This window comes from Trichomycterus rosablanca, chromosome 25 (genome assembly GCF_030014385.1).
Source record: "Trichomycterus rosablanca isolate fTriRos1 chromosome 25, fTriRos1.hap1, whole genome shotgun sequence".
Lineage (NCBI taxonomy): Eukaryota > Metazoa > Chordata > Actinopteri > Siluriformes > Trichomycteridae > Trichomycterus > Trichomycterus rosablanca.
Window position 1 is genome coordinate 15,010,373 of NC_086012.1, and position 14,931 is coordinate 15,025,303.

The window sequence follows — 14,931 nt, forward strand, 5'->3', positions numbered from 1 at the left end:
AAGCATGCATGCATGACATTTGGGTTTGTTTGCGCTCAGAGAGCTTGTCTCTTTATCATGCAAGACACTGCTAGTCTGTTTTCTCCAGTCCTGGTCAGCCAGAAGTGTATGGTTAAATGTAGTAGTGTTAATGCAGTTGTCTTAGATTGGTAGTTGCCAACACATTTCTATTAATCTTCCTGTACCAAGGTTCAAAACTGCATCTATAACATCTGGTGTAAAGTTTTAGCAAAACATGATTGTATCAAGTGTGGTACAAGTTAGCTGTTGGATGAAAATAAATGCTGTGTTGTTTGTAAGGTTGGGTCTGGGGCTAGAAGATATGACAATGAGAGAACAATACTGCAATACGTTATCCTCATGATACACAGTCCTGAGAATTGTTAGTATAAATGAGTATCAGTGATTTCATAACTTCACTGTTATGGGGTGGAGGGGGGTTGTTGGGTTGCTCAGAGGCTCAAAAGTGGTACATTTTAACCCTTAACATTATGATTAACTGTCTGGCACCTTAACCGCTAAGCCACCACTGTCCAACATCCAAAGTATATCATGATGTCACAATGTTATCTTGATAACAATAAAGTCTAAATATCCTGGATATCATTTAAATATTATAAAGATGTCATTTATTTCTCAAATAAAAGTATAATTGCACAGTTTGAAGCAGCTGCACAAACACTGTTAAGTTCAGAATTTGTAAGCAACACCAAATAAATACTGTGATATTTATGATATTGTGTATCATAAGGAGGTATTGTGATATGATATATTTTGCCATATCACCCAGCCTTAGACCAGTATATTTGCTACAAAAGGTGTAAACATAAACATGGATTATTTCAAAAGTCTTTTATTTACATCAGCACCAAAAAGAGCGTCTTTATTCCTAAAAGTCTGATATGTCAGTGAATGCCAGATTCAGTCTGTGTCCTCTGAACTGAATCGTGTTCGTTAATAAGCCTGCACTTGGGTGGGCAGCAGCTGGCATCCGTTATTCACGTGGTTCATGACCCGCTGTTTAAGTTGCGCCACTTGTTCCCGCAGCACGCTTGCGGTGGACGCCAGCTCGCTGTTTTGGGTTTTCAGATTCTTGACTTTGTCCTCCAGACGCGAGATCCGTTCGAGCTTCCTCTTGCGACACTTGGAGGCGGCGATGCGATTGCGCAGCTTTTTGCGCTCGGCCTTGATGCGCTCCTGCGTGTCCATGTTGATGGGAGACATTGGCGGACTGTCTCCGAAGCTCTGCACGTCCGGCACCGTCTGCGGTTCGTCCTTGGGCGAGTGGAGCCGCGTCTGTGGAGTCTGCTGCGGCGCCGTGTGCGTGTGTGTCGGAGGCGGGGGAGGAAACGGGATCGTGTCTGTGGAGTAGTTCACAGCCGTGCCGCTTCCGTACGTGCTCAGGTTCGTGTAGACGGGGAGATCAGAGGGTAAAGCGACCGTGGCACCCGGTGCGATCCGGTTAATCGTAGCTGAGCTGGCGCTGGTCAGCTGGTTTTGCTTGTGTAGATCCTCCAGGGCTTTAACGAAACCCTCCGCGAACTCCTGCTCGTCGCTTACCGCTTTAGGATAGACGAACTGCGAGGTCGGGGTGGTCGTAACCATTCCGTTGGACTGAATGATCAGCCTTTCGAGTTCTGGAGAAGCGAGTTTGAGGAGTCCCAGATCCGGGGAGTTTAGTATGCTCTCTGCGTCGCGCAAATCCGGCTTCAGGTTAGAAGAGCTTTGATCCAGGTTTAAACTCATTTCTTTCCTCATCGTGCCCACACAATTCCATTTGTGGTTTGACACCTCTTAAGTTCCATTCTACACCCCAAACGGGGTGAGATGAGGGTAAGCTTTTAGTCCAAAGTACGAAGTAGTGCGTAAAGTGCGCACTCGCTTTCCCGGTAATCCGTGTTATCTTCCTCTTCTCTCGATTTAACCCCCTGGTTACTTTCTATCACCTATTCCAGTTCGTTTAGAGACCGTCTCTCATCGAGTCTTCCCAGCCCTCACAAACTAAGGGCGTTCAAATACGCATTTGCAAGTTTTCTATCCCAGAAAATTCCATTATGTCACCCCAGAGCGCACAGATTGGCCAAAAATGACGTTTTCTTCCGTCTGTATTTAAATAAGAGGCGGTTCCAGGCTCAGTCACCATGGAGAATCGGGGTAAACGGCAAACACTGCGGTGCATTGTGGGTTGATGTCATGAAAAACGTAAGCTTGTGAGGGCGTGGAAAGAGAGAAAGGACAACCACAATGCCTCCTGCTAGAGAAAATGGTGTTTTTAGTCTGTTGAACATTTCCACACCATTTTTATCTACTCACATAGCCAAGAACTGTTTTTATTTTGAGTCCAGCATAGTTAAGTACTTATGTAACATTTAAAGTTTAAACAAACTGCTTAAGGCTCTGTGAAACATTTACAGAAGGACTTTTAGGAACAGTGGTTTAACTAGGATCTAATGGAAATCAGTGCAAATAAATACCAGACATACAAAATTCACCTTCTTTAACTTATTTATTTATTTATTAGGATTTCAACGTCATGTTTTTACACACTTTGGTTACATTCATGACAGAAACGGTAGTTACTCATTACACAAGATTCATCAGTTCACAAGTTTAATATCAAACACAGTAATGAACAATTTTGTATCTCCAGTTCACCTCAACTGCACGTCTTTGGACTGTGGGAGGAAACCGGACCTTCTGTTTAGGACCCGGACCTAAAATTATTACCTAAAAAGATGGTGATTCCAATTACTTTTAACAACAATGTGTTTTTTAAACATATTTTGGCTATTTCATGATGTGACGATCTTTTCTAATTCTGATATTAGATTATTTAGTTCTGACGATAATTTGCATTTAATAACAACATTTTTAGCACACAGATTGAGCTTAAATCTGTATCCTGGCTATTAAAGTAGTATTCCAAGTGTGGTAAAACAAGACTGATTTGAACCTAAATTATATGACCTGAAGTATGTACACACCCGAACAAATTATTAAGTTTAGATATTCCAGCCACATCCATTGCTAACAGATGTATACCATTAATTACCCATTAATGTGCACAAATTTACATAGTCTGGTTTATTGCTTATGGTGTTGTAACGGGATGTCCAATAAGCTTATGCTAAGGAGTTCACATACTTTTGACCATATACAGAAAATGCATTATAGTCGTAGACAAAACTGAATTATTCAGAAATATTGTTTTACATTTTCCCTCAGTATAACATCACTGTAAATTTTGATCATAATGGCAATTACTAATAGTTTTATCTACATATTGCAAACAGATTCAAATGTATTACACACAGGAAGTGGCTACACCATAAGATGTGTATCAGGGGAAACAGGTGCGCTACCTCAAAGATGTGAATGAATCTTGCTGGTTGCTGTGGTTCCATTCTGGTCTCTATAAATAGCATGTAGGCAGAAAAAGAAGGAGGGGAAAATCTGATATGACGTTGGGGATCTGTGACGTCCACAGACCATCTGCATCACATCAGGGCCAGCATCACTTGTTTCTATGGTAACGCTAGCATGGGGTCTGACGTAAGAGTGGGTGAATGAAGAGGAGGAGGGAAAGTGGGAGAGGAAGGGAAGGATGTAGGGACTGCAGTGAATGAAAAGGATGCGGAGGTGGCGAAAAAACAGATTTTTTCACACTCGGAAATCTGTTAATGGAGGGGTGATGAGTAGGAAGGGAAGATAATTCATTCAAAACCAATGTCACAATCTGCTTGCTTTATTCTGTTTTGAATTTTGATTCGATTTTAGCAGAAGCCTTTGAGTACTAAGTCACTAAACACACTTTCCTGTAGTTCGAGAAGAACAAAAAACCTGATTACTTGCAGCACACTCGATTTGCACTGAATAAGAATCACCTTAAAATTACATTTTCACTTACATTTGTATAATATATACAGCATAGTTAAAGGATTACTTACACATGTAAGGGATGTGCATGACGTGTTGTGCAACTGTTCTTTTTCCATGACTGAATGATTAAAACAATGTCTTTAAACATTTAAGAGTTAAGTTCTTTCATATCTTTATTCATGTTTTTTTAATATGCTGGGTCAGACATTAATTAGAAGCTGGTGGAACACAGTTGACAATTTCCACTGTAACTGACTGTGAACAGCGTATCTTATGTTTCAGCAGCCTCTAATCAATCTCAGAACTGCTTTTGATGGTTCTTTAATCTGACTCCTGTAACAGTTGCTGTGAATGCATGTGAATTGAGCCAAAACATTTGTACACTAAAACTTTAGTCCCTTTTACAGGCCTCTCTGAGCTTGATTACATGGCTCTGCTTCATGACTCACACACATATGTGGAGCCCAAGGCCTAAAAGACCAGAGCTGATTGTATTATATATAAATAGCACAATTGGAAGGCATTCCTCTAACATGCAGGTTTGAACCAGATCCTAGTTTTTGGTGCCGTTATGCCGGTCTGATCCAACTAGGCTGATTTTAATGATCTGCATCTAAAACTCAAATCAATTTAGGACATATTTTTCAAATTTGTGGCTGGATAATGGAGCAGAGGGCTATTAATTGGCAAGCACAATTGCTTTAAGTCAGAGGTTAAAGTCATTTAATCTAACCTGTTCTATGTACTAATGTTGCCTGCATAAAATCACAGAATTATGTTATTATCTGTTTAATATGTTTTTAAAAAGGTGCCAACACAATTATTTGTAAATATTTTGTTATTTGTTCTAATTTCTAGAAAACAAACTGCCTGAGTGAATATTTGAGAAAACATTTGCACAGAAATTAAATTTATAAAATTAAATTCATTATTTCTGCATTGAAGATTGCTGTGACTGATATACACTATCCCATACTTGTGCCAATTCTTATCGTGCCAATATTTTTAAAATTATTTTGGTAGTGTGGAAAGTTCTATCTTAACTTTGCCTCCTAATTCTCTCTCCTAAGCCTCCTTAATGATAAAAGATGATTAATAGCATACATAAAATCATACATATCTGTATGTACATGCAGATTTAGTTTAACATGAATCTAAATGTTCAAATGTCATAGCCTTGAGGGCACCAAAGAAATATAGCCCATAAATAACCGGTCGACCAGGTTGCTAAATAAAATCAGGTCAGTACACCTTAACGGTTCCACCCTGTACAAAGCAAGAAAACAATCAGAGAAATAAACAACATGCTAAGCAACAAGACAGAAGAGAAGACTTATTTGAAGACAGAACAGACAGTGCAGTTTCAATCTGGAAAATATCTCTCTGGAAAATATCACAGTATCTAGTATCTGGAAAATATAACAAATGGTAAAAAAAAAAAAAAGTAATTTACTTATCTACAACTCTCCCAGAAACTCACACATTTCTATATTCTCAGAACTGCAAATATCTCTGTATTCTAGGAACTGCAGATATCTCTGTATTCTCAGAAATGCAGACATCTCTGTCTTAGCTAAGGTCAGTATTTATGACTTAGGATAGCAGGAGGGAGATCACTGCTAACCAAGATGAACACCAGTGCCACTGAAACATGCAGTCCATTTTTTTAAAAACGTGCCTTTGTATTTAATGTAAAACAATTTTACAGTCAGAAAGTAAATACAAACACTCTGAGGAACTTAAGCAAAAGCTTTACACCATTAGAACGTGTAATGCAAAATATCACATATACACATATTGTCTATTCATGGAGTACTAGTGCTTGCAACATGATGCCTGGATTAATTAGTTTTTAACGTGCGCTTGTCAACTTGCCTTTGCAATATATAATTTATGCCATGCAAGCAGGTACTTGCAGGACAACCCATCTACCCTTGGCTTTGTGTGCATTCTGCTTGTTCACTAAACTTCCTCATTAGATCATTTTAGCCCAATTAAGGTGCATTTGTCTGCACTCTTCTGTTCTGACTGGCACTGGCACAATCTCTCAATAAACATTTGCTAAACAAACATTTGCAGAAACACGAGCTGTCATTTACAGATTAAGGCTAAAGTTTACATTTACTTGTAGGGAACATGTACATCATGCTTTGGTTATTGTCTGTAAGGAATGCATAATTCCTCCTGGCTTCCTGCATGAAATTAAAATGTCTTTGTGACAGTAGAATCAGCCACAGAAATATAAAAAGTCCCAGTCATATAAAAAAATATCGTGATGTATCGTGAAACCGCCAGAACCTTAAAAAAATACCGTGATACAAATTTTGGTCATACCGCCCAGCCCTAGAATAAATGAATGAATAATTGAATGAGTTAATTAATTAATGAATAAATGAATGAATTAATGAATGAATAATTAAATGAATGAATGAATGAATAATTGAATGAATGATTGAATGATCGAATGAATAAATGAATGAATAAATGAATGAATAAATGAATGGTGGGGTTTTTATTGCAGTTTAAGTGTTTATAATGAACAGCAGACGGCACTGTGGTGTTTCTAACACTGTGTGAATCAGAACGAGGAAGAAAGAGCCTGACGGGAAGAGTTGATGGCAGTTGTCATCATCGTCAGACGAATCGGCGTCTCCTCTTCCAACTTCCAACATTAAACTTCAGTTTATTACTTGACAGCACAATTCAGGGGATATTTCAGTATTATGGACCAAAAGAAGACGGTTTTAGTAACAGGTAAACGCCTATGTTATTTTAAAAAACTCTTATTGGTGTTGCTGGTGGAAAACAAAGAACCGACTTCAGCGTTACTGCTTTATTTATTACAGCTGTTTTATATTACTGGTTCTGTTACAGATTAATGAAAGATTAGGCCTCAGGTTTTACACACTGGTTGTTCGAGTTAAGTTCTTATTCAATACAAATGCGTTTAAAACTGTGAAAATGGCTTTAGGTCTTAACACAGCAAACAGCTACAACAGGAGAAGCTTAACGTGGCTTGTACTTACACAACGGCTTAGGAACAACAAACTAGTCTCAGTTATTACTGGCCATCACAGCAAGAAGGTCCTGGGTTCGATCCCCAGGTTCTGGTCCTTTCTGTGTGGAGTTTGCATGTTCTCCCTGTGTCTGTGTGGGTTTTCTTCGGGAGCTCCGGTTTCCTCCCACAGTCCAAAGACGTGCAAGTGAGGTGAATTGAAGATACAAAATTGTCCGTGACTGTGTTTAACATTAAACTTGTGAACTGATGAATCTTGTGTAACGAGTAACTATCGTTTCTGTCATGAATGTAACCAACAATCTTGGTGTGTAAAACATGACGTTAAAATCCTAATAAATAAATAAATCATAACTGCTCAGTAATAATAATGAAGTTACGTTTTTCTTATAGCAGGTTTAAATGGGAAGGAAAAAGCTTAACATAAAAATTATTACTTATCTTTAGAACCACAGGTTCATCATTTCAGCAGTAGAGAGCATTTATGACCAGTAATAACTGAGAGAAGTTTAGTGTTCCCAGGTTGTTGTTTTAATACATTAAGCATTTTAGATTCTCCTACTACAAATACTGATTATTTAAACCTTTCCAACATGGTACATTGTTAACAAACTTAATGCTGGTTATTAATTTGCTGACCCAATGTTTTTTAAGTTACATTTTTGTACTTTATTTACATTAAATGCATTATTTTTAAAGATGTAAATAAATAAATGTTACAGTATATGAAGCGTATTACTACCCACCTTTAATCATTAGAAGTAAAAGTTAACATATCACTCCGTAGTTAACCATTTGTTCCCTAGCTTTGCTGGGAATCAGTTTACAGAAACAGCAGTTCAAATTGTGCATTGTTGTACTGCACCCAGAAACACTCTCACACACCAAATTTAACTGCATTATTCATAATTAATGTTTTAACCTTCACATGTCTGTCTGTTTTAGGTTTTGAACCCTTTGGTGAGCACACTGTAAATGCAAGTTGGGTGGCAGTGCAGGTATGATATGTTACACATTCATAAATCAGCTGCTCTTCCCAATCTAATCTTAACCACTAGAAGTTAAAAAGTAACCACACTGATTCAAGTACAAGTATTGTGGACTGACATGTGTCTTTTTGCAGCTTGTGGACCCTAAAGCTTATCATGCAATTAATGTGATGTGTTAATAAACAGTCACTTATTTAATTTTATGAACATAGCGACTTATGGAACATAGCGACTTATGGAACATAGTGACTTATGGAACATAGTGACTTATGGAACATAGTGACTTTTGGAAATGTCCTTATTTGGTTTAGGAGACAATTGAGCATTTGTCCATACAATCAAGTTTGTGCTAGTAAAGTAAATCAATCATACCCATGCAAATAGGGGTTTCACATAATGGTTCTTTCATACTTACATACACTGCAGCAGAGCAGTCAAAGCAGTTCAGATGCATGGAAATTAAAACTCCCACCACTAATATGTTACTAGCAACAGTTCAAACAGCCACCAAACTAAACTCAAATTAACAAAGTTAAAAGAAGAGGGAACAAGAATATATGCACTTTAAAATGTATGCTCATAATCTCATTTAATAAATAATGTATCATAGCCATAAACAAATTTAGGTTTAAAAAAATTATAGATCATAAGCAGACACTACATATATTAATACTGTGTGTGTGTGTGTGTGTGTGTGTGTGTGTGTGTGTGTGTGTGTGTGTGTGTGTGTGTGTGTGTGTGTGTGTGTGTGTTTCTTAGGAGTTAAAGAAATTGGGGCTTGGACACAATGTAGACCTGCATGTCACTGAAGTTCCTGTGGAGTACCAAGCAGTCCAGAACCTTTTGCCCTCTCTATGGGAACGGCACCATCCACAGGTATGGTAACAGAAAACACTTTTGGTTCATGCCAATCTTGTGGGAAAACCTTCTCAGAAAAGTGGACGCTGTTATAGCCACAAAGCGGGAGGGCCGACTTAATATTAACCTGACAGTTCAGGTGTCCACATCTGTTTTACATTTTTTGTTTGTGCTTTAAAGTTGGTGGTTCATGTTGGAGTTTCTGGAATGGCTACCACAGTAACTCTGGAAAAATGTGGTCATAACCGTGGTTACATAGGCCTCGACAACTGCAGCTTCTATCCAGAGTCTGAGTGCTGTATGGAGGGAGGACCAGACTGCATCAACTCGGCCATTGACATGGATGCTGTCTGCAAGAGGGTCAACACCTCTGACCTCGGAGTTTCTGTGTCTGTTTCAAAAGACGCTGGCAGGTAAAAAATTAAAGTAAATGATAGTGACATTCACTTACCTCCTTCTTACCTGAATGTAATTTAAAGTAAAAATGTGTTAGCCTCCACATGTTTTGACAAGTGTAATTTAAAATACAATGATTTTTAGTTTTGTGTGTATTCTCTTACTCTCTAGATACCTGTGTGACTACACCTACTACACATCTTTATATCTGGGCAAGGGCAGGTCAGCCTTTGTGCATGTGCCTCCTCTAGGAAAGCCCTACAGTGCGGCGCAACTAGCCCGAGCACTTAGAGTCTTGATCCTTGAGATGCTGGATCTGCTAGAGAACAGTCCGGAGAACCAGCACTGCCAGCACAGTCATTAAAAAAAATCCCAGCCTTGTCCTAAGCAGCTTGTACACTCACTGTGTGGTGTATGTTAATACAACAGGGGGTTCCAGTGACATTTCACACACTACAAATGGACCACAGGCTGATGACGTAGCCTAAAACACCAAACTGAAGCCTACTTCGCCTAAATAAGATCAGACAGCACTTTATGGGGTACAGTCAAAAGATGCCGAGACGTGGTGCTATGTGTAAGTTTCTAAATGAATGGAAGCAGCATGTATTCAGCTGAACAGCACCTATACAGCCATGTGCACTTGGGTTTGCCTTCCTAATATGTGCAGCTTTTAAATATACCCAGCCCAATAATACTCAGAAGACAGATTTTTTTTTTCCTCTTTATTTTATGACACTTTATTTTGATTTATGAAGAAGTGAAGTGTTATATCTTAGCAGAGATGTAAATGCACATAGAGATATAGAGACATTTAATCGGATGGTCATTAGAAATGACACATTTCATAAAGAAGTAGTGTTTTATAGAGATATTAGTGCAGATTTGTTTAGTCCTACAAAAATATGCCAGCCAGAAAGATTTACATCCTCAGTGGCTACATGTGAAGTCAAAGGTTTACATCTACTCGTATACAACTGTACTTTTACTGTGACTGAATTATTAAAACAGATACCTATTATTATTATTAAAGAACTTTTACAAATGCGCCGTGACACAGGCGTCCATATGCATAGTTTTAACCTTGCAGATTAAAAAAAAAAAACCAAAATATACTTATGAAAGAACTTTTTTAATAGAAAAAGAGGTGTTAATCAATAATTTAATCACAGAAGAAAACATTACATAAGTCGTTGAAGGCGTATGACTGCCAGGTAATTGCCATGTTTTTTAAGAGTGAATGTAAACTTTTGACATCAGGCACAAGTGAATAATAATAAATAAATAAATAAAATATGAACAAGTAAAAGTTTAAAGAAAGGGGGTTAAAGTCTTAATGGCTACAAACACACACATATATTTTTATCCTGCCATTTTAATCCTAAATTCAAGTTAGCTAGGCTTCCTATTAAATGAAAGCACCAGAACTTGTGTTTTATCATTTTATGTGCTTTTTCTTTTAATCTGTCACATCTGTATGTTTTGCAAAAATCGTGAAAATGAGGTACCACTTACTTGTTGTTTATCATGAGCTGGTTGGTTTCCATATTCTGCATTTGGTTGAAAAAATAGCATGCAATCCAGAAAGCACAAAATACCTAGGTGTAAATAGAGTCTCTGTAGAAGGGTTTTTTTTTTTTTGGGGGGGGGGGGGGGGGGGGGGATTTGCTTTACACAATTACAATCAAACCACAAACACAGTTGCCTTCTTAATAGATTAAAAGTTAGCTAGCATTTTTAAAGGATGTTTAAGGATGTATTACCTATAGTATATGTATGCATTTTATAGATTAAAATTAGTTGTCACAGTGAAACCCTCCCCAACTCATGTATTACAAATGTGGGAATGACTTAAGCATGATGTTCTACAAACTATAGACATTCTATAGTTTGACATAGCTACAATTGAAATACCAAAGTGAATAAAGCAGTAACTTAATAAATCTGTCAGAATTTGTAAGAATAAATCAATCATAACAGGACTGTGAATTTAAAAGCACACTGGACCAATCTCCTACTGTGAAACAGATGTTCTTTATTATATGTTAAACCTGTGGACAGTTTAATTATTTACAATGTTTGTCTTGTGCTCCCTTTGACATTTCCAGAATCATTTGTTTATTTACAGCTTAAAGTGTTTCTCTAGTGACCTGCTGGATACTTTGTTTCCCCATCTGTCACGTTTTGAAGTGCTTTCAGGTAATAAAATATTATTAATTATCGAGTTATTGTATTACATCACATACTTTATACAACAGGTAGGTGGCATGAACTCATAATTCATCATCAGTGATTAGATTTTTTTGCTGCCACTTTCTCTGTGTACATATAAAACTGCACTAATTATAAAATACAGGTTAAGAACAAATCCAGATGAGATAACACGCTGTTTGTTCATGTAGTTTTAATGGATTTAGTCAAACAATGTATTTTTATGGGCACAGAGAAGTCAAAAGCTGTAGTGAACCATGATCACTTTTAGGAAAGTAGAAGGCCATGCAACACAGTTCATATCTTCCTACAAGAACAAATTATTAGTCTAAGTTTATGTATATTTGACCCCCTTTCCTTTTAGTCAACATATTTTTCTTTAGAGTATCATTTGGTCACAGCAAACGTCTCTGTGTCACCTTGTTTTAACATAAATGAATGACTTATGTGTACGGATGACGAGAAGGTTAAGTGCGACGAAGAATCCATAATGTAATGAGCACCATCTGGTGGAAATCATTAAAACCAATGATTACTCTATCAGACCTGGGCATTGTACGGCCCGCGAGACATCCCCAACCGGGCCCGCGTGAGGGTCGTGGCAATTAAAAATGAGATGTAAATAAATGTACTGTACATCAAACATGCAATATAATAGGATTGATTTTGACTTGAGCGCTGTGTCTTTAAATATCCGTACGTTTCGATTTGCGTATGCGCATGTGTGCGCGAGTGTATCAGCTTCACTGTAATGCGAACAGAACTGAGTGTGATTGACGGTGGAGTTTTTAACAAGACACGAACTTCTGAATTGTTTATTTACTAAAGTCAGGTGTAACGCTGGTTAAGGATCAGAATTTAGGCCCTAAATCGCTGTTACGATACTAAACAGAAACACAAGAACATGAACGATGCGGAGCGTCACACCTGAAGCTTCTCTAACTAAACTGCAAAAGCAACAAGGACTGTTTTATAAAGTTTAACACGTCCAGAACTGAAGCAGTCAGGACCAGCTTTTTAAAATGATTTTAAAAATAATATTAAACAATAACAAAGGACTGAAAGACAAATGAGGTAATTAGACTCAAAACAAAATAGTGTAAAGTTTAAAAACCTGCACATTTTGTTCACATTTGTTTTTGCATTTGTTTGTTTAAACAGTAAAATAATGTTGATGTTTTTACTCTGCATACTTCTAATTTTCTAAATGTACCATCAAAACATTAACATCTTATTAGAACTGTACAATTCACTGCTTTTCATAAAGAGTGAGCAGTCGTAGCCTAGTGGTTAAGGTACTGGACTAGTAATCAGAAGGTTGCTGGTTCAAGCCCCACCACTGCCAGGTTGCTGCTGTTGGGCCCTTAATCAAGTCCCATAACCCTTAACTGCTCAGACTGTATACTGTAACTGTATTGTAAATCGCTTTGGATAAATGCATCTGCTAAATGCTGAAAATGTAAATGTAAATAAAAAGATAAAATTAATATTGAGCAGAATTAAGTTCACCTTATTGGTCCGGCCCTCCACAACAGTCCGAGTTTCTTATGTGGCCCCTTGGAAAATTTAATTGCCCACCCCTGCTCTACATAGAGCAATATCCATCAAATACAAAGCAATTTTGAAGAACTAGGTGCACTCTATGGTGCAAGTTAACTACATTTTATGGGATGCTATTTTTCCAACATAATCATTTTTTAATAGTTGGCTCCTCTATAGCTGCCCTTCATAATGAGTAAAAATATCTAAGAGCTCAGTTGTAAGCAGTATGTTATACAAACTTACAGAACATGACCATTGATTGCTAAAACCTTTATACATAAAACAAACTGGGCTAAGTTGTAACACTTTATCTGGAGCTTAAATGATTTAGGTTCCCATAGCCAAACAAGAGCACACAAGTTTTAAGTTGCATAACATTAAGTTTTAAGATACAGGTAAATGGCATAGTATTTTGAACAAAACTGTAAGTGTATTTAGGTCATCATTGTAAACCCAATACTGCCCTGACGTACATTAGGGTAGATCAAGAGATTGTTAGATATCTCAAAAACTTTGGCATTAATATGGACTCCTCTTTGCAGCTTTAACAGCCTCCACATTACTGAAAATGCTTTGAAATCAAAGATTTTTGAGTATGCCTGTAGAAATGTGTGCACATTCACTTAAAAGAGCATTTGTATGGTTCGGCACCTTTGTTGACAAGGTTAAGACTCACATTCTACGCACTAATTTATCCCACCCGTGATCAGTTGGGTTGAGTTTAGGACGTACGTTCTACAAAGCAATTTATCCCACTGGTGCTTAGTTGGGTTGAGGTTAGGACTTATATTATACGGACTTACATTAGCACTGGTTTTCAGTTGGGTTGAGGTTAGGACTTACATTCCACAAAGCAATTTATCCCACTGGTGTTCAGTTGGGTTGAGGTTAGGACTTACATTCTACGATCTTACATTAACAATGTTTTTCAGTTGGGTTGAGGTTAGGACTTATGTTCTACAAAGCAATTTATCCCACTGGTGTTCAGTTGGGTTGAGTTTAGGACGTACGTTCTACAAAGCAATTTATCCCACTGGTTTTTAGTTGGGTTGAGGTTAAGACTTACAATAACACTGGTTTTCAGTTGGGTTGAGGTTAGGACTTACATTTTACTTAGCTATTTATCCCACTGGTGTTTAGTTGGGTTGAGGTTAGGACTTACATTTTACTGAGCTATTTATCCCACTGGTGTTTAGTTGGGTTGAGGTTAGGACTTACATTAACACTGGTTTTCAGTTGGGTTGAGGTTAGGACTTACATTATACGGACTTACATTAGCACTGGTTTTTAGTTGGGTTGAGGTTAGGACTTACATTCCACAAAGCAATTTATCCCACTGGTGTTCAGTTGGGTTGAGGTTAGGACTTACATTTTACTGAGCTATTTATCCCACTGGTGTTTAGTTGGGTTGAGGTTAGGACTTACATTTTACTGAGCTATTTATCCCACTGGTGTTTAGTTGGGTTGAGGTTAGGACTTACATTTTACTGAGCTATTTATCCCACTGGTGTTTAGTTGGGTTGAGGTTAGGACTTACATTAACACTAGTTTTCAGTTGGGTTGAGGTTAGGATTTACATTATACTTAGCTATTTATCCCATTGGTGTTTAGTTGGGTTGAGGTTAGGACTTACATTTTACTTAGCTATTTATCCCATTGGTGTTTAGTTGGGTTGAGGTTAGGACTTACATTTTACTTAGCTATTTATCCCATTGGTGTTTAGTTGGGTTGAGGTTAGGACTTACATTTTACTTAGCTATTTATCCCATTGGTGTTTAGTTGGGTTGAGGTTAGGACTTACATTTTACTGAGCTATTTATCCCACTGGTGTTTAGTTGGGTTGAGGTTAGGACTTACATTTTACTGAGCTATTTATCCCACTGGTGTTTAGTTGGGTTGAGGTTAGGACTCATACCCAACTTTCACACCAAACTGGTCACTTCATGTCCTTATGAGCTTGTTTTGCGCACGGGGGCCACATTCGTGCTTCACCACAAAGTTGGAAGCATGTAGATGATTGATTTTGTACACCTGAACTCA

The 14,931-nt window shown here is 37.7% G+C and overlaps 2 protein-coding genes across 2 annotated transcripts; one reads left to right on the forward strand and one right to left on the reverse strand.

Annotated features, from left to right (window-relative positions):
- Window positions 1–837: 837 nt before the first annotated feature.
- jund (JunD proto-oncogene, AP-1 transcription factor subunit) lies at window positions 838–2,053 on the reverse strand. The gene has a single exon (XM_062987702.1). The coding sequence runs from the start codon at window positions 1,756–1,758 to the stop codon at window positions 955–957; it is 804 nt and encodes a 267-aa protein (XP_062843772.1). The 5' UTR covers window positions 1,759–2,053; the 3' UTR covers window positions 838–954.
- Window positions 2,054–6,496: 4,443 nt separating this feature from the next.
- pgpep1 (pyroglutamyl-peptidase I) lies at window positions 6,497–9,525 on the forward strand. The gene is made up of 5 exons (XM_062987689.1): window positions 6,497–6,633; window positions 7,841–7,893; window positions 8,644–8,760; window positions 8,923–9,155; window positions 9,310–9,525. Exons 1-5 carry the CDS (start codon window positions 6,603–6,605, stop codon window positions 9,500–9,502), a joined length of 627 nt encoding a protein of 208 aa, XP_062843759.1. The 5' UTR covers window positions 6,497–6,602; the 3' UTR covers window positions 9,503–9,525.
- Window positions 9,526–14,931: the final 5,406 nt, after the last annotated feature.

Bases quoted from the DNA above. Each gene is read 5' to 3' on its own strand.
- pgpep1 (XM_062987689.1), top strand. From the start codon at position 6,603: ATGGACCAAAAGAAGACGGTTTTAGTAACAG. The intron at 7,894-8,643 runs GTATGATATGTT...TGTGTTTCTTAG, and splicing joins CAAGTTGGGTGGCAGTGCAG to GAGTTAAAGAAATTGGGGCT. The intron at 8,761-8,922 runs GTATGGTAACAG...TGTGCTTTAAAG, and splicing joins GGGAACGGCACCATCCACAG to TTGGTGGTTCATGTTGGAGT.
- jund (XM_062987702.1), bottom strand. From the start codon at position 1,758: ATGAGGAAAGAAATGAGTTTAAACCTGGATCAAAGCTCTTCTAACCTG.